Below are 17,067 nucleotides of genomic sequence, written 5' to 3' on the forward strand. Positions count from 1 at the left end.
GCCGTGCAAATCAGGCTGGAGCCGTGCAAATCAGACTGGAGCCGTGCAAATCAGACTGGAGCCGTGCCAGCCGGGCTGGAGCCGTGCTAACCGGGCTGGAGCCGTGCCAGCCAGGCTGGAGCCGGGCTAACCGGGCTGGAGCCGTGCTAACCGGGCTAGAGCCGTGCCAGCCAGGCTGGAGCCGGGCTAACCGGGCTGGAGCCGTGCAAATCAGACTGGAGCCGTGCCAGCAGGGCTGGAGCCGTGCTAACCGGGCTAGAACGTGCCAGCCGGGCTGGAGCCGCGCTCCAGGAAGGAGCTCCCGGCCGGTGCAAAGCAGGTGGCACAGAGCTCACTGCAGCTGCTGCTGGCCGTGACAGCGGTGCTCAGGCAAACAGCAGCCCGGAGCGGCTCGGAGCACACCCGGGCTGCCCGGGCCGGACCCCGCGTGTCACACTCCGTCGTGAGCTCAGCAGGACCATCAGATTAGTGTCTGCTACTGCTTCCAGCGTGCTGCCGGCCATGAGACGGGATAACTGAGCCCTCGGCGCCGTTACACCACAAGCTGCGGTCCCCTGCGGGTCCGGACCGGGTCTGGAGCGGGTCTGGAGCGGGTCTGGAGCGGGTTCGGAGCGGGTTTGGAGCGGGTTTGGAGCGGGTTCGGAGCGGGTCTGGAGCGGGTTCGGAGCGGGTCTGGAGCGGGTCTGGAGCGGGTCTGGAGCGGGTCTGGAGCGGGTCCGGAGCGGGTCTGGAGCGGGTTCGGAGCGGGTTCGGAGCGGGTCTGGAGCGGGTCTGGAGCGGGTCTGGAGCGGGTTCGGAGCGGGTCTGGAGCGGGTTCGGAGCGGGTTCGGAGCGGGTCTGGAGCGGGTCTGGAGCGGGTTCGGAGCGGGTGCGGAGCGGGTCTGGAGTGGGTTCGGAGCGGGTCTGGAGCGGGTCTGGAGCGGGTCTGGAGCGGATTTGGAGCGGGTTTGGAGCGGGTCGGGAGCGGGTCTGGAGCGGGTCTGGAGCGGGTTCGGAGCGGGTGCGGAGCGGGTCTGGAGTGGGTTCGGAGCGGGTCTGGAGCGGGTCTGGAGCGGGTCTGGAGCGGGTCTGAAGCGGGTTCGGAGCGGGTTTGGAGCGGGTTCGGAGCGGGTTCGGAGCGGGTTCGGAGCGGGACTGGAGCGGGTCTGGAGCGGGTCTGGAGCGGGTCTGGAGCGGGTTCGGAGCGGGTCTGGAGCGGGTTTGGAGCGGGTCTGGAGCGGCGCTTTGGTCACCGCGGCCGCGCCCACCAGAGGGCGCTGCGGGCAGAACCCGGGTGGGAAAGGGACCGTTTTGGGGAAAAAGGGGTTGTTTTGGTGAAAAAATGGTCCGTTTTGGTGAAAAGGGACCGTTTTGTTGGAAAAGGGACCGTTTTGGGGAAAAACGGACAGTCTTGGTGAAAGAGGGACCGTTTTGGTGGAAAAGGGACCGTTTTGGTCACAGTCCGGCTGTGAGCCGCGCTGGCCCCGTGCCGAGGCCTCCCTGCTAAGCCGCGTTCTCCATCAACCTCACCGGCCCAGTAGCGCTGCGAGAGCCCCAAACATTCTCGGCAGGTTCGGGATCAGATGAGCCTTAAAATTTATATTTGTGTCTTCGGCTGCCCCGTGACGTCACTGCGGGGCGGTAGCTGTGTGGTGACGTCACGCGCGGGCGCCGGCCACGCCCCCCCCCGGTGGCGTCACGAGCGCGCGGCCCGTTCGGCGCGCGGCCCGGCGGGGACACCGGCATCGCCCTCATCCTCCTCATCCTCATCATCCTCATCATCCTCCTCATCCTCCTCCTCAGCCTCATCCTCCTCGTCCTCCTCATCCTCACCGCCATGGCGGGCGGCCCGCAGGAGAACACCCTGCTGCACCTCTTCGCCGGGGGGTGAGTGCGGGGCACCGGGGCAGGGCCGGGACCCGCCGTGCCCGCGGGGCGGACGGACGGACAGACAGACAGGCAGACCCCGCTGTGCCCGCGGGATGGACAGACAGACGGACAGACCCCGCTGTGCCCGAGGGACAGACGGACAGACCCCGCGGTGCCCGCGGGACGGACAGACAGACACACAGACCCCGCTGTGCCCGAGGGACAGACGGACACACAGGCCCCGCAGTGGCCGCGGGACGGACAGACGGGCACACAGACCCCGCAGTGGCCGCGGGACAGACGGACACACAGGCCCCGCAGTGCCCGCGGGATAGACAGACGGACACACAGGCCCCGTAGTGGCCGCGGGACAGACAGACGGACACACAGACCCCGCAGTGGCCTCGGGGCGGACAGACGGACACACAGGCCCCGCAGTGGCCGCGGGACAGACAGACACACAGGCCCCGTAGTGGCCGCGGGACAGACAGACGGACACACAGACCCCGCAGTGGCCGGCCGGGCCGCGCTGTGCCCTGCGAGCCGCCGCTCCGCTCCCCGCGCGGTTCGAGCGGTGCCTTTCCCGTTGCCGGCGCCGCTGTCGCGACACGCGGCGGGCTCGGCGACACGCGGCGGGGCCGGGCGGGCAGAGCCCCGCGGCGGGCCCGGGGTGCCGGGCCGGTGCCCCAGGCCGGGCCGGGCTCTGCGGCCGCGGCTCCGTGCCGCTCGGCGGAGAGAGCTCAGCGCTCCTGCCGCATCCCTGCCAGCGCACCGGCACCGGCACCGGCACCGGGAGGGCACCGGGCACACGGGCTGCCAGAAGGCCCCGCTGCTCGTGGGTGAACGACCTGGCACGGTCCTTCTGTCCAGCTCTTGCTTCAAGGACTTGTACGCTCTTGGGTTTGTTGTGTTAAAGGCTAAAAGTAACAGCCCTAACCCATGAACCGCCAGCCACAAACCCTTTGAAAATCAACTTATTACAGTTGTTTCAGTCGTAGTCCAGGAAGATAATTGTATGGTGTAAATTAGGTTTTAATCATCCATTGTGCAGATTAAGTGCACCTTTGGCCTTGTCAGAAATAGTTTATTTTCATTTTTTAACAGCTTAAATGATGTCAGTAATAGAATACTCCTTAGTGCTTGTCAGCTGACGGTAGTTAGGAAGCCAACCTGAAACCTGTTGTTAGTTTAAATCTGCCTGATGGTAGACCATTGGTTTTTCTGTTGCTCAACAGGATACTTCTGTTTCCTCTGACATGTCCCTGGAGCACTAGGTTTATTTAATATAATATTAAACCAAACAAATCTTAAGTTTTTCAGAGACACTGCCCTTCTGCTGGCTTGCAGACTCTGCACTGAGTCCTCTGTCCCCTCTGCCTCCCCCCTTGCATCACAGCAGTACCTGGAGCCTAGGACAGAAGCTGGACCTGAGTGTACACGTGGAATTTGTTTGGATAGTAACAGCGCCCATCCAGAGCTTCTGGTGTCCTCATGTAACTCCTCAGACTATAAATAAATAAGAATTTTAAACTCATCGGTGTTTTAATCTAGTGCTGGAAGTCAGCCTCTTCCTTGGTGATTTATTGTACCCTGCCTTCTGCAGGGATCCCAGCACTTTGTTCAGTTCTAAAGTGGTTTTTGCAGAGAAAGTAAAAGGAACCCATTCACTTGGAATAATTTTGATAGAGGCATTCTTGGTATTATGATGGTTTCCTGGGAAGGTAGGGATGGGCTGTGGCGTCAGATTAAAAAGTAATTCATATCTTTGTGTTTGCACAAAGCAGGCAGGCCAGAGATAACCTGAGGGGCCAGAATAGAATGAATGTTGAGCACTTCAGAGGCTGGGAGTGATGAAATGCACTTGAGTGTTGCAGAGTGCTCTCCAGTTGTTGAAATGGATGGTTTCCTATTAACCAGGTTATTCAGGCAGACAGGCTCGTTGGCCCTTTCGTTTCTGTTAGTTCCTTTTCAGGCTTCCAAGAGCAGCAGCAAGCCAAAGGGTCCTCGTGGTGTTGTGGTGGGAACGTGGCTCTGAGGGCTGGGGAGGTTTCAGGAGCAGCAGAGACAATGATGGCCCAGCTGCACAGCACACACGAGCGTGTTTACAGCCCAGGGCTCCTGTCCCTGCAGTTGTTGCTTGTTTTTGTTTGGGAAGAGAGGTTACTCCATGTTGCCTTCCCAGCTGGAGGAACGCTGGTCACTACAGAGATTTCCTGAGAAGTGGCAGTGTGAAGCAATGTGCTGATGCTGACAGACAGTTCAGGAAATGTTTCCACCTGTGAAGTGTTCACGTGAAGATGTGTGTGTGGTCCAGGAGTGGGAGTTGTGCTGGGATTGACTGTCCCACCCCGCTCCTGGTTCAGGTTCCTGGGCATCCCCTACCTCATTGACAGCGTGGCAGCTCAAGGAACACAGGAAATGCTTACAGGAATAGCTGCACCTGACAACACATGATTAGGTGGAAATTGAATGAATGGTTAATAACATTAAAGCATTAGGAACAGTCTGTATTGTTCTAAAACGCAGTTTCCTTTGGCATCTGAGGATGCAGAAGCTTGTTTTGTTCACAGTCTGGACAATGCAGTAATGAAATCTCAAAGGTGGAACCTGCTTTGCTGTTTCTGCTGTGCGTGTCATGCTAGAGCATGTGGCGTGTTTTAGAAAATCAATATTTCAAGTACACAGCAAAATGGGTCAGGCTGTAAGCAGGCAGCTCCATCATCTTTGTGATCTTGTCAGTGGTGCTCTACTGGAAGCACTTTGTTCTGCAGGACTTCCTTTAATATTCAGCATTGGCTTGATATTTGTATTAAGAATATTGCTCAGTGATTAAATCTAGGACTGATGAAGTGAGTCTTAATTAAGATTCTTGGCATCTCTGTCAATTGTGCTAGTGGGTGCTGAGAGTTTATTTCAAATGCAGGTGATGGATACTTTGGGGGTGGACTCTGTACAGATAGAAACCTGTCAGCAAGAGAAGAATTGGAATTGGATTCTGATACGCCTGTCCTCTGCATGTTTTTTAAACATCGTCTCTTTATGGAAGTAAATGATTTTTCTTCAGCTGTTGGTAGAGAGTACATTATGTGTCTCCATGGATCACATGTTTGACCTGTTGAAAACACTCTGCCATGGTGTTTTGTTTCCAGGGGGTTTCTATGCTGTTCACTGAGGACAGATAGATTTAGACACCGTTTCAGGATTTTTGCAAGAGGCTTGTGCAGTGAGCACTGCTTTAACATCCCTGGAACTGTTGTTCTGCACTGATGCAGCAAAAAAACCCTGACTCACAGCATGAAGGCTTGGCAGGATTGCCTTGATTGCAGTTCATGATTTTCCCAAATCAAATTTATCCTGCTCCATGTCCCTGAATGTTTCAGGGTCTATGGCTGTTTATGTAGCTGAGGTTGTTTCTCCTTTTTTCCCAGATGTAGGCATTTGGAGCACCCTAGGAAGATAAAGTGTTTCTTTTGTGTGTTGTTTTTCAGGCATCTTCCCAGGGGATGATGTGTGGAATTCCCATGCAAAGGAAGATCATCTCATCTGAAAAAACTGCCCAATACATCAGTCCTTACTTGAACTATCTGCAGTGTATTTATAAGTGGGACATAATGTGTGCACCCTGCTGGCACTCTGAGAATTGCTGTTAGATAACTTTTTTTTTTTTAAATGTTCCACTGACAACATAAACTCTGAGCTGTTAAAACTGGTGTTGCAGATACTAACTCATCATGCTGGGTATCAGAGGGTTACACATGCATTAGCAGGAGTACTTAAATATTAAAGGCTGCATAGATTAACTGGATTGTTAGACTAAAAGGCTGAAAGGTAAGGAGTGAGCTAGGAAGGCAAGAAGACAGCTGATGTGGGAGAGGATATGCCAGAGAGGCTAAAAAATTGGAGCAAGGAGTCACTAGACTGAGCAGCTGGTAGCTCAGAAATAGAAAATAAAGTTTCAGTGCTCTGAATTTATGAATTGTTACTGTCAAAATATTGCTTTAATGTGAAATAAATGGGGACTGAAGACCGAATACACAGTAATGGAGCATTGGTAGAAAAAGGAATTGGGAATTCAGGCAATCAAATTACCTTAATGAAGTTCCCCCAGACTTGCAGTTGCTCTGGAGTGTGTTGATTAGTCAGGAGTTAATTGCACATATGTGTGTCTGTATTGGATAGACACAGTTGGAAAGGCAGCAGTGGGGGAACTCTGTCTGTTCCAGGTAATGCCTGAGCTGTGGGAGCAGGAAAGGTTTTGCTGGAGAAGCCATTCCTGATGGGTCTCTTCCCCTGGAAATGTCATTTCAGACAAGTGTGAGCAATGTGGGAGGCATCTGAGAAAGGAGAGAAGGATGAGCTGGAGCCATTTCCTCCTGAGCTGTGTGGGCCCACAGAGGGCTCAGCTCCAAGCCCCGCTTCAGTACCAGAATAATCAAGGCCTGACGAGGTCTGTGAGCACTGGTGTCTCACAGCCAGATGACACAGCTCCAGCTGCTGTGCACTCAGTTCCATGATCAGCTCAGTGACCCCGGTCAACATCCAAAAGCTTGCCAAGGGATGAAGGCAAAGCTCTTGCTTGCAGTGCCTGTCATTGTGGACGTGCGGATTATCCCTAGCTGAGGTTTCCATCCCTTTCAGCAAGGAAGAGGAACTGAACAAAGCTGTTAAATCATATTGCCAGTCTCCACGAAAGCAGTTTCCTCTGGTGGGTGCATTTGCATTTGAAAAGCACACTTTGGGCTCCTACCTTGGACAGAATCTTGCAGAACCCAAAAGCCGTGGTGATGAAGTTGTGTTCCCTGGCCATGAGGTCTGGGGTGTTCTTCTGAGCCTGGTAAAGAGCCTGGAGTTCTGTGGTTGCACAGCCTGGGTGGCCACGCTGTTAATGCACGTGTGGGGACTTTGGGGCTTTGGCAGAGAATGGTTTCTGTTCATATGAAATGCACTGGTTCAGCAGGCAAAATAAGCTGCATTCATGAGCTGGTGTGCATCTACCGCTTGGATCTTTTTGCCATTCTTTTATTACCCTTTCCCTTGTGTTTAAAAAAAGATTCTCCTGGTAAGGTAGCTATGTCTGGAAGGGGCTTTAGAAAATACCCACTAATACCTTTATTAATGTCCTTCTGTGGATCTCTGTTCCCAAATTAGTGCATGCAATGTTCCTTAGCAAGCAATGTGGGTTTTTATACACAAGAAAAAGGGTACAATTGGTTTTTTAAATTCATCTCCCTTTCATGGAAAACTACCAAAATTGCAATTTCACATGAACATCAAAGAGATTAAGAGATTTAAGTTGTTGACCCCTGGTGTTTTCTAAGGAAAATAGTTAACATGGGTTTCTGAAGCAATCACATGCTTTGACACTTGTGCAAACAAAGGAAATATTTCCTAGTCAGTTGAGCTGTAGTAAAAGCCCTTGCAAGAAACCTGAAATATTTAGTTAAGTCTTTCTAAATCCCAGTGTGTTTGAGTAATAAAATGTAGATATATTACCTTTTAGCCAACCTCAGCATTATGTTTAATCATGAAGTTTGCCAGAAGGAACATTCAATTACCTAAGAGGAACAGCAGCCGAGAGAGAAATAGTTTGACCTGTCACTTTCCAGATCACTGATAAAAATTAAACTTAGGACTCATACACTTTATATTCTTGGCCCAATGTGCTTTTTTTGAGGCTTAGTCTTATTGTATTAAGATGAGTATATGCCTATTATAGGGTCACGTGTGTATAATATTTCATTTTTGTCCCTCTGTTATCAGAGTATGGGAGGTCTGTTCTTTAGGAGCCTTTCTGCCCTGTTACTCTGTTTGCCAACCCTCTTCTCACCCTTGCTGCTTCCTTCCCTCCTTCCCCTATAAAAGAAGTTGATATCTATTGTTCTTGAGAGTGCCTAGCTTAGTGTAGTTTTGATATTTGCTACTTCTGAAGGCAGTTCTTTAATCATAAGTACTGAAATGGTGAAGAATATTATTTTTTTTCATTCTGTAGAATCCTAATCCCCGGTGGCTTGTTCTCATCTGGCAGCTTCCTGCTTCCCATAAGAAAAATCCATCCGAGGCTGTGTCTGTTTTAGGACAGCAGCCTCTGAAAGATGGATGCCATGGAAGTTTTTCCAGGCAGAATCCCAAGTCGTGGCAGGACGTGGGACCTGTCAGTGGTCCCCTGACCCCACGGCCAGTCAGGGATATTTGTTGCTGTTGGTATCACCTTTGTGTTTAGGGGTCTCATCCCTCCCCCAGGGCAGGGGAACAGTCTGCCCTGCCTGGTGCCAAAGCTGCCTGCTTCCCAAGGCTTGTCCATGGGGAGTGACGACTCCAGTCTTCAGACTGAATTTCTGTGCTGTGCTCCTGCAGGTCCATGCAGCGACGTTTGTCACATTCTGCCTTCTCTTTGGATTGTTCTTTGCAGGTGTGGAGGAACGGTTGGAGCCATCTTTACGTGTCCCTTAGAGGTGATAAAGACGAGGCTTCAATCTTCAAAACTGGCCTTCAGGACTGTCTACTACCCCCAGGTGCAGCTGGGGACCATCAGCGGGGAAGGAATGGTCAGGCCAACGTCTGTGTCCCCCGGGCTCTTCAGTGTTCTCAAGTGAGTGCTGCTCCTCCTCTCATTCACCATTCCTGACACACTGATCCCAGTTCCACTTCACTGAAATACAGTGACCTGTGGGGGTCCTGGGGGCTTTTATCTTCTCAGCTGTCGCTGGCTTACTGAGCTGTCCTCTGCTATTAGGTGTTGTCTTTGCTGGTCATTATTGTGCATCAGTCCTGGCTATACCTGTCTTAGTGTCTGTTAAAAGCCTTGAGTGGTTCAGACTGCAGTGTTTGATGCTCTAGCTGCTCCCTTTCAGATGTGTGTGTTCATAAAGAAGAGGAAATGTGAAATTATCTAACAGCTGCTCAAAGTTCTACCAGCATCTATGACAATCTCAGCTACTGTATGTTAATACCAAAGCACCATGGATTTATGGCCAGCCCTCGTGCAGAAGGATTGAGTTTGTTTGGCTGCTTGGGCAGCCCAGGGTGATGCAGAGGTCCTGCTGAGATCAGGTGGCAGGAGTGCCAAGGAAAATACCGACCAGCAGTGCGAGCTGAATGATTTTATGTAAGGCCAGCACGCCTGGCAGACTGCCTGGGGAGAAGCTGCACAGTTATATAACACTGGAGTGCTAATTCAAATTCTCTGCAGAGCTCTCTGGCTGGAGTCATTCTGGGACTTGAGTTTCTGTATTGTAAACAGCCTGCTCTCCCCTGCCAAACATTTCTTTGTCTACTCAGGGGTGAGTCTAGAGCAATTCGTGACTGAATGCATAAGGCAGTGGCAGTTGCTTTGATTTTAATGCCCTTTCCTTTGCTATCTTTTCACCTTGCAGGACTGGACTTTAGGCAGCTGTAACTAAAGAAAATGATAACTTTTAAGGCAGGAAGTTTTTAATTCATCCTCTGGGCCCATCTTTTTCTGGGCTTGTCTTTTTATTTTTAGGGACAGAAGAAATGGTTTAAAATTGGGCAGCCTTTTAATATATTTATTAAGCTCACTAAGTTTGGTGACTGGGTTCTTGATTTAATTTCACTTCAGGAATTGCTCAGCTGTGTGTATTGCCAAGTTTTCAACCTGATTACTTTAGATGCTTGAGAAGTGAGAGAAAAGTATTTCTGCTGTCATTCCCTTGCAGGCAGCATCTGTGAGGAGCAGATAATGCTATTGATTATGACCTGAGAAAATGCAAATGTTTGAAGAAAGAAGTGAAGTTCGGTCCCTTGCTTTTACTCTTTCATCCCTTTCTTAGTCCTGCTCATTGCCAAACTGGACAGGACTTGGACCTCATGGTTTGGGAAAGTTGTATAGCTAAGGAAGGAGCCCTGCCAGTAAAATTGCTCTGTGAGAGTTAAAGGTGTTAAGTATGAAAAGCCTTGACTATTGTAAATGGAAGGAAAACCCAGAGGGCAGGTTCAGCCTGCTGCTGATAGAAAGCACTCCAGAAGGACAGGCTGGTTTTGTCTAATCCATTTAAGATTCTGATGAGTTAGCCCAGCTGGAAGCTGCAGTCGTGACTGTTAAGTGACAAAGAACAAGGAGTTGGTGGATCTGTCTCCTTGGAAACACTCACCCCTGGAGTTTATGCAGAAAGTTCAGCTCTGCTGCAGAAAACAAAAGTGTTTCAGAAGCTCATGTATCTCCTCCTGTGGAAGCAGGTTGGGTTGAAATCTGCGGGGAGCACTCTGAGCAGTGGCAGTGACCCGGGGAGCAAACTGAAAGCCTGGCAGCTCCGGTGGGTGCAGGGGGTGCCCACGGAGCCCGGAGCCACCCGGAATTCCTTGCCTGGTTCTGCCATGCTGAGCTCAGTTCAGAGAGCTGCTGCCTGGCACGCTGTGCACCCACGTTGTTTGTCGTGGGACTGCCACATTCGGCTTTCTTGGGGGAAAAGGCACATCCCTGGCTAATTGTGAAAGGAAAAAGGATTTCTTTTTCCATGTCTCTGTACAGGACTGTACGGGAACCAAACTTCTGAATTGCTTAGATACAGAGAAGCAAAAAATATTCTTTGTTCATCAGAGTCAGCTATCACTGGATTCTCCATGAAACTTCAATTCAATTCCTGACAGCTTTCAAAGAATGGAAATTATAACCTCGTGCCATTTGACACCCATTTGCCTTTAGAGCACCGAATTTTATGGTACACTGGTTTTTACTCAGTGTATAATTCCACTTATTTTGAAGTATATCATGTAGATTAAAATCTAACAGCTCCACAAGTCATAGTCTTTGTTTTTGTGTAGTTCTTTTGGCTCTGTGCCTGACAGAACAAGAAACTAACTTTTAACCCAAGTACTGTCTTCTCCCTCCCTGTTTGTTTTTTATTTTAAGGTCAATTCTGGAAAAAGAAGGACCAAGGTCACTCTTCCGAGGGCTGGGTCCAAACTTGGTTGGAGTTGCACCATCAAGGTAAATAGTTAAACTATTGCTAAAAGCCATGTTTAAGGTGCCAACACAAATGTTACAGTGCATTTGTGATTCAGAATAATAGGCCATGAAGTTATCCCATCTATAAACTGAGATATGTGCCTGCATTCTGCTCAGTGCACACACCAAGAAATACTGATAAAAATCTGATTTACGCTTCTATGACACTGGAAGGTGCAGAGTAAACAAGGCACTTAAATGCCAGGTATACTTAAGTTCCAAGTCATTGCAAGAGCCACTTCTGTGCTTAAAAAGGAAGAGAAAGCAGAGCAGAAAAGTCTGTAGGGTAATAAATGCTTTATTCTAATGTCCTGCTTCCCTTGGACACATAGCAGAGCCTGCCTAGCAGTGAGTGGGAGCTGCGTGCCAGGGGAGAGGAGTTGCTCTCTGGGCCTTGCTTGCCTAAATTCTTCTCAAATGAAAAACTGCAGCTGAGGGGGAAGGAGTCTCATTGCTGCCACACAGCCCCAAAAAAAGGGGTGTGTGTCCCCCTTTCAGCAGCACCAAAGCTTGCTTGATTTGGAAGTCTTACAGCACCTCAGAGGTCTCTCCCTGTGACTGTCCTGTTCTTGGCAGGGCTGAGGATCTCTCTGTCTAGGAAATGATAAAACTCATTAGCAGTTTGGATATTGGCAGGTGTGTTCTCTGCCTGAAACTGAACCAGTTTCCCAGTCAGAAAGGGACCTGAAGAGAGGTGAACTCCCTCTCTGGCCTCCTGCCTGGTAGGTGGGATGTCCCCCCACAGAAGCAGGGAATCCTGTTTCTGAGCAGGTAAGCTCTGCAGCAGGGCTCTGAATCCAGGACTCTGCTTTTCCATGCAACCCACTCGTGCTGTCTGCAACACCATGGTGCCTCCCGTAGCAAAATATTCCTGCCCTGTGGGTGTCAAACTTGGCACTGTGGGGTAAGGGAAGAAAGAAAACAAAAACCCCTGTGTCCATGCAGATGGAAGTGGTCATTGGAGGCCTCTTCAGAGAGTTCTGGTTTTCAGGGGGCTGGGCAAAGAGCAGTAATTGTCCAGTTTGACATTGTCTGTTTTTCATTGCTTTTCTTCTTTTTTTCCCCCCCACAGAGCTGTCTATTTTGCATGCTACTCGAAAGCCAAAGAGCAGTTTAACAGCATGTTTGTGCCCAACAGCAACATTGTGCACATCTGTTCTGCAGGTTCTGCAGGTAAGTGTTTGCAATTCCAGGAACAGAGGCCAGTGTGTGGCAGGTGCTGAAAATGTGCCCTTAATCTGAGGTGGTATAGGCCAAAAGCCAGGAGATGGCAGCTCCTAGCTGGCCTTGTCTACAGAGGAGCTGTTTTTCTGTTCAGCACAGAAATATTTCTAGATTGTTGTTTACTAATTTAGGATTTTTTTTTTTCAACTGCAATGCTCTGGTCATGTCTCTTAATGCAAGGAAAAAAATATTAGTAAACACCATTAAACTTTCTGATACTGTTCTGCCAAATTGTTTCAGGATGTTGTATTTTTCCTACCAGGCTGGGAAAAAATAGTTTGTTCTTGTAGGAAAAATACTGCAGAAGAGCTCCCCTAGTTCAGTCACCAGAGTGGTCACTAAAAATAATCATTCCCAAAGTAAGCCCTTAATTCCCAAAGTAAGCCCTTAATGGTGGGTTCTGTTAATGAGCAGCTCAATGGCACCACCTACAGCCCTGGGGAACGCGAGTCCAGTTCAGGTTCGTGTCCCCACGGGTTTCCTTTGAGCTGGAATTCCAAATCCAGCCAGTAAGGAAGGGATTTGTCTGCAACAGCCTTTAGGAGCATGACACACTTATTAAAATAGGTGCAAAAAGGAAGAATCCGTGGCTTGATGCTTCCTGGATTTTAACATGAAATTGGAAGCTGTGCACCTGCGTGGCTTTTGAAAGTGTCTCACTGCACAGGGTGTAAGGTTCATGGCAATGCAATGGCCTGGCTTCAGCTGCACTTCTGGTCGTGTTTTTTCAGCCTTTATCACAAATTCCCTGATGAACCCTATATGGATGGTGAAAACAAGAATGCAGCTGGAACGGAAGTGAGTGACTGACGGGGTAATGGGAGCCTCTGGGTGGCTACAGGAGCCTCTGGGTGGCTACAGGAGCCTCTGGAAAACTGAACCGTTGTGGTTTTACTCATGGCTCTTTGTACTTTGATAGGTCTTGCCCAGCTTTCCCCTGACTGTCAGTTCCACCTTTCAAGCCACGTTTCTGTGTGGTCAGACTAAAGGTTCATGTTCTGGGTGTCTTACTTCAGTCTGATGCACAGAAACTATTGAGGATGTGGGAGTTGCCTCGAGTGCTGGGTTAGATTCAGCCTCTGGTTTCACTGTAAATCTTTAGTTTAGCATAGCATTATTTTTCTCTGTGTTGCTTGCAGAATCCTCTGTAATTCTGGGGTTGAAGATGAGGATAAATGTGTTGAGGGCAGAATGTTGTGATACAGCAGTGGTAGAAGCTGTGGAAGGGCTGTGAGAGCTCGTGTGGGAGGCTGAGCACGAGGCTGGAGTCTGTGTCTCTTCTGGCAGCATCACCTGGACTGGTCCCAGGTCAGACAGGTGTGTGTCACTGCAGCCAGCAAGGTCACTGGTCCCAGGTCAGACAGGTGTGTGTCACTGCAGCCAGCAAGGTCACTGGTCCCAGGTCAGACAGGTGAGCTGCTCAGGAGGCTCTAACAGAAAGGGGGATGCTGCCTTCAAATTGGGATGAACACACAGCAGTTTATTTCATAAAACTTCTACAGGCAGTAAGGATCTGCTGCAGTGGTTTAATGTTCTTTTGCCTCCTTCACCACTGTGTTACTGTTAACTACACATCCAGAAGACAGAGGGAATCTGACAGCAATTTCTTGTAGCTGAATGCTTCACAGCCACTGGTGGATATCAAAGCAATAAGGGACTCTGCTAATAACCTGACTGCTTAGAATGGAAATTCCTTCCTGCAAGGACATGCTAGGTCAGATAAAAAGGATCTTACAAGGCACGACAACTTTATAAATAATTTATAAGACTTAATTCCAGCACTTTGCAGGGTGGCACCTTTGAACTGACTGCTGCCTCTTAAAATGAAGGATCATGTCTCATGCAGCAGACTTCTGTCTCTTGGCCTGCTGAAGATGGCTTTAAATGGAATCACCAGTTTGACACAAAGCAGTGTGTCTTCAGTGCTTATTGTATTTTAAGGCCTTGGTGTGAGCTGTGACAGATTGGATTGAACTTGAGCTGAAGGAATTACGAGTGTATATTAGTGAAGTAGCAAAGCCAAGTGTGTACTCTTAGCATTGTAGTCCTGCTCTGTGCAGCTTTCCTAGGAGAATTTTGGAGTAAAACTTAGAGAACTATTTCCATAGCTATAAAAAGTATTGAAAGCCATAAGGGTTTTTTTCAGTTTTAATTATTTTTCTTGGCTCACGATATGCTCTGTTCTGTTTGTGTTTTAGAGTGAGGGGCTCCAAACCAATGAATGCTTTGCAGTGTGCTAGATATGTTTACCAGACAGAAGGTGTCCGTGGTTTCTATAGGGGCCTGACTGCCTCCTATGCAGGGATTTCTGAGACCATTATCTGCTTTGCTATTTATGAAAGTTTAAAAAAGCACTTAAAGGAAGTCCAACTGCCCCCTTCTTCTAACGGGACCGAGAGGACCTCGACAAGCTTCTTTGGACTGATGGTTGCTGCTGCTGTTTCCAAGGGCTGTGCCTCCTGTATTGCTTATCCTCATGGTATGTTAACCCTTCCATTTAGGAGTGCAGTACAACAGCTGTTGCCTGGAATCCAAGACAAATGCTGGGTCTAGGGCTGTAAAACCCTTAGTTGTTTGAAGGGCCAAATGCTTGTTACTTTGGTTTCTGCACTGGCATTTTCAGTACTGGTCCCACTCTTCCTAGTTAGACATGTGGTTGGTGATTGGGACTTGCTAGTTTAAAAACAACTCAAAAACCACCAAAAATCTGATTGCCTAATGTTTCTGTTCTCCCTAGTAGCCTCAGCTGGGTAAGTCCCCACAGCCTCTGGGGTTGTGGGAAGCACTTGGGGACTGAATGGTGTTAGTCTTTTTGGATAGATGTGAATGACACGGTTGTGTAGAAGGAGCAATATTGATTCTGTGAGCATCAGTAAAGCATTTAGAGCTGTATTAGCTCCAATGAGCCAATCATTCATTTATTCCACATGAAAGAGAACTCCTCTTTAACTCTTCCTCTTGCCTGAAGGGCAGTGTGTCCAGGGCTCCATGGCTGGATGTGCTGGCTGCCAGCTGGTCCAGAAGGTTTCCCTGTCCCTGGGGTTTGCAGGCAGGAGCTTTCCTGGTCCTGGCACGTTTCTCCTTGGTAACTCTGGGCTCTGGTCCCTGTTGTGCAGAGGTCATCCGGACACGGCTGCGAGAGGAGGGCACCAAGTACAAGGCTTTCATCCAGACAGCCCGGCTGGTGGCTCGGGAAGAGGGGTACCTGGCCTTCTACAGAGGACTCTTTGCCCAGCTCATCCGGCAGATACCAAACACAGCCATTGTCCTGTCCACCTACGAGCTAATTGTCTATCTCTTAGAAGACCACGCAAAGTAGCAGAGCCAAGGTTCCTGTTACAGACTGAAGACCAATTTCTTCATTGAACAAATAGTCCTTTAAGAGACTGTTGCTGGTGGAAACACTACAAGTCTGTGACCAACTGTGGATATTTCCTTTTGGACTCATGCTTTCTAAAAGGTCTCAAGTCATAAATGTTAATAGTTAATTATAATTTTTTTTTAACTTGATAATTAAACTACTACTAAATTAAATTACACTATTTAATTTAATTATATGTTTGTCCTTTTCCTTAAACACAGCCATATGTGGTCAAGGAATGTACCTCATATATCAAGTGATCTCTTGGACTTATGTTCATTAAAACTGTATTAAAACAGGAGAACTGGCTTGGACATTTGAAACTGTCTTCTTACAACTGGGTCATATTGCTTTTGGGCACTGTAATAGCCTAAGTGCCCAAATAAGTTTGAGAGTAGTTCTGTTTTTCTCGGGGTGCATCGTTCACTGCTGTGTGAACACCCTGGGCTGTTCAAGTAGGACAAACTTGTTCCTCTGTTTTGAGGGTATGAACTGTGCACTCCAGCATCTCTTAGAAAAGCTGCTTGCACTGGCAATATGATGGAGGGAGGCTTGTAGTAAGAATGTAATTACAGTTCTGTGTCCCCTGTGCATTTGGGACATATGATTATGGTACTGGGTATGGACAGATCTGGCGTGGCTTTTAGTCCTGGCTTTGGTGCAGGCCTGAGAGCATAAGGACAGCCAGTGACTGGCCTGGCTGCTCTGTGAAAGTTCAGTGAGAGAAAGACTTTTGACAGTTCTCATGATACAATTCTTATCTTTCACTTATAAATCAAATATCCTGCACACTTGAGATTAGTTCTTTCAAAAACATTAGAATATGCTTTCATTTTAATAGTCTTCACCCCCATTGTATTGCAGCAGCACCTTGTGACTAAAGTGTGGCACATGAATTGCTACTGATAGTGCAGGAAAAGGTATTTTAGAACTGACATGTAGGCTGGTGTTTTGCTTTGGCCATACTCTGCCCTTCTGTTCATTAGTGTCATTTGCTTTGGCAGCTGAGACAAGCCCTGCAGCATCTGAGCCCGGCTTTGGCCTTCCCTGCCCGTGACAACAACGAGCTCCTCATGATCTGAGCAGGTGCTGAGCCCTGGAGCACGAACGAGTGTTTGTGGAGAGCTCTGACTTCAGGCACTGCTCCCAGCAGAGAGGCTGCCCGGGCTTGGGAGGAGTGTGGGAGGCATTAGGAGTCAGCCTGGCAGGGAGTGGGGCTGCCTGTGATCAGGTGGAGTCTCCAGGCTGGGATTTTGTGGCAGAAATGGGATGGGCTGATAACTGGATTCAAACCTTCCTATTTGTTCCCAGTAGACCCCAGCTGATGACTGGTACTTGAGGTCAGGTTTGACATCAGCGTGATGTAGGAGCTTAGTGCAGAGAGAGTTGAATGTGTGTGTGCCTCATTATGAGGCAAAACTGCAAAAAATAACTGATTTCTATTGTGTCCTCTTGGAAATAACTTATCACATTCCTCCTAAGCTAAAATAGGAAACAGTTGAGTAAAAACTGACACGGTTTTTTTTATGGAGATGATGAGCAGCAGAAGCTTCAGGCTCTGTATAGGAGGTAAAACTGTCAAACAGTGTTTCTATTTTTGAGAACTAGGACACTTGTGCTGCTACTCTGAAACGTTTTCTGATATTTTCTTTCCTAAATTAGCATTCCT

The 17,067-nt window shown here is 48.9% G+C and overlaps 1 protein-coding gene across 1 annotated transcript; it reads left to right on the plus strand.

Moving 5' to 3' along the window:
- Positions 1–1,653: 1,653 nt before the first annotated feature.
- On the plus strand, positions 1,654–15,712 carry SLC25A33 (solute carrier family 25 member 33). The gene is made up of 7 exons (XM_053963042.1): positions 1,654–1,866; positions 8,258–8,437; positions 10,718–10,795; positions 11,886–11,986; positions 12,769–12,835; positions 14,236–14,516; positions 15,154–15,712. Exons 1-7 carry the CDS (start codon positions 1,817–1,819, stop codon positions 15,354–15,356), a joined length of 960 nt encoding a protein of 319 aa, XP_053819017.1. The 5' UTR covers positions 1,654–1,816; the 3' UTR covers positions 15,357–15,712.
- The last annotated feature ends 1,355 nt before the right edge of the window (positions 15,713–17,067 follow it).

The sequence above is a fragment of the Vidua chalybeata genome, chromosome 22 (genome assembly GCF_026979565.1).
Source record: "Vidua chalybeata isolate OUT-0048 chromosome 22, bVidCha1 merged haplotype, whole genome shotgun sequence".
In the NCBI taxonomy this organism is placed as follows: Eukaryota; Metazoa; Chordata; class Aves; order Passeriformes; family Viduidae; genus Vidua; species Vidua chalybeata.

Excerpts from the sequence above, each read along its gene's own strand:
- SLC25A33 (XM_053963042.1), top strand. The coding sequence starts at position 1,817 with ATGGCGGGCGGCCCGCAGGAGAACACCCTGCTGCACCTCTTCGCCGGG. Across the intron at positions 8,438-10,717 it reads GGGCTCTTCAGTGTTCTCAA|GTCAATTCTGGAAAAAGAAG; the intron begins GTGAGTGCTGCT and ends TTTTATTTTAAG. Across the intron at positions 11,987-12,768 it reads CTGTTCTGCAGGTTCTGCAG|CCTTTATCACAAATTCCCTG; the intron begins GTAAGTGTTTGC and ends GTGTTTTTTCAG.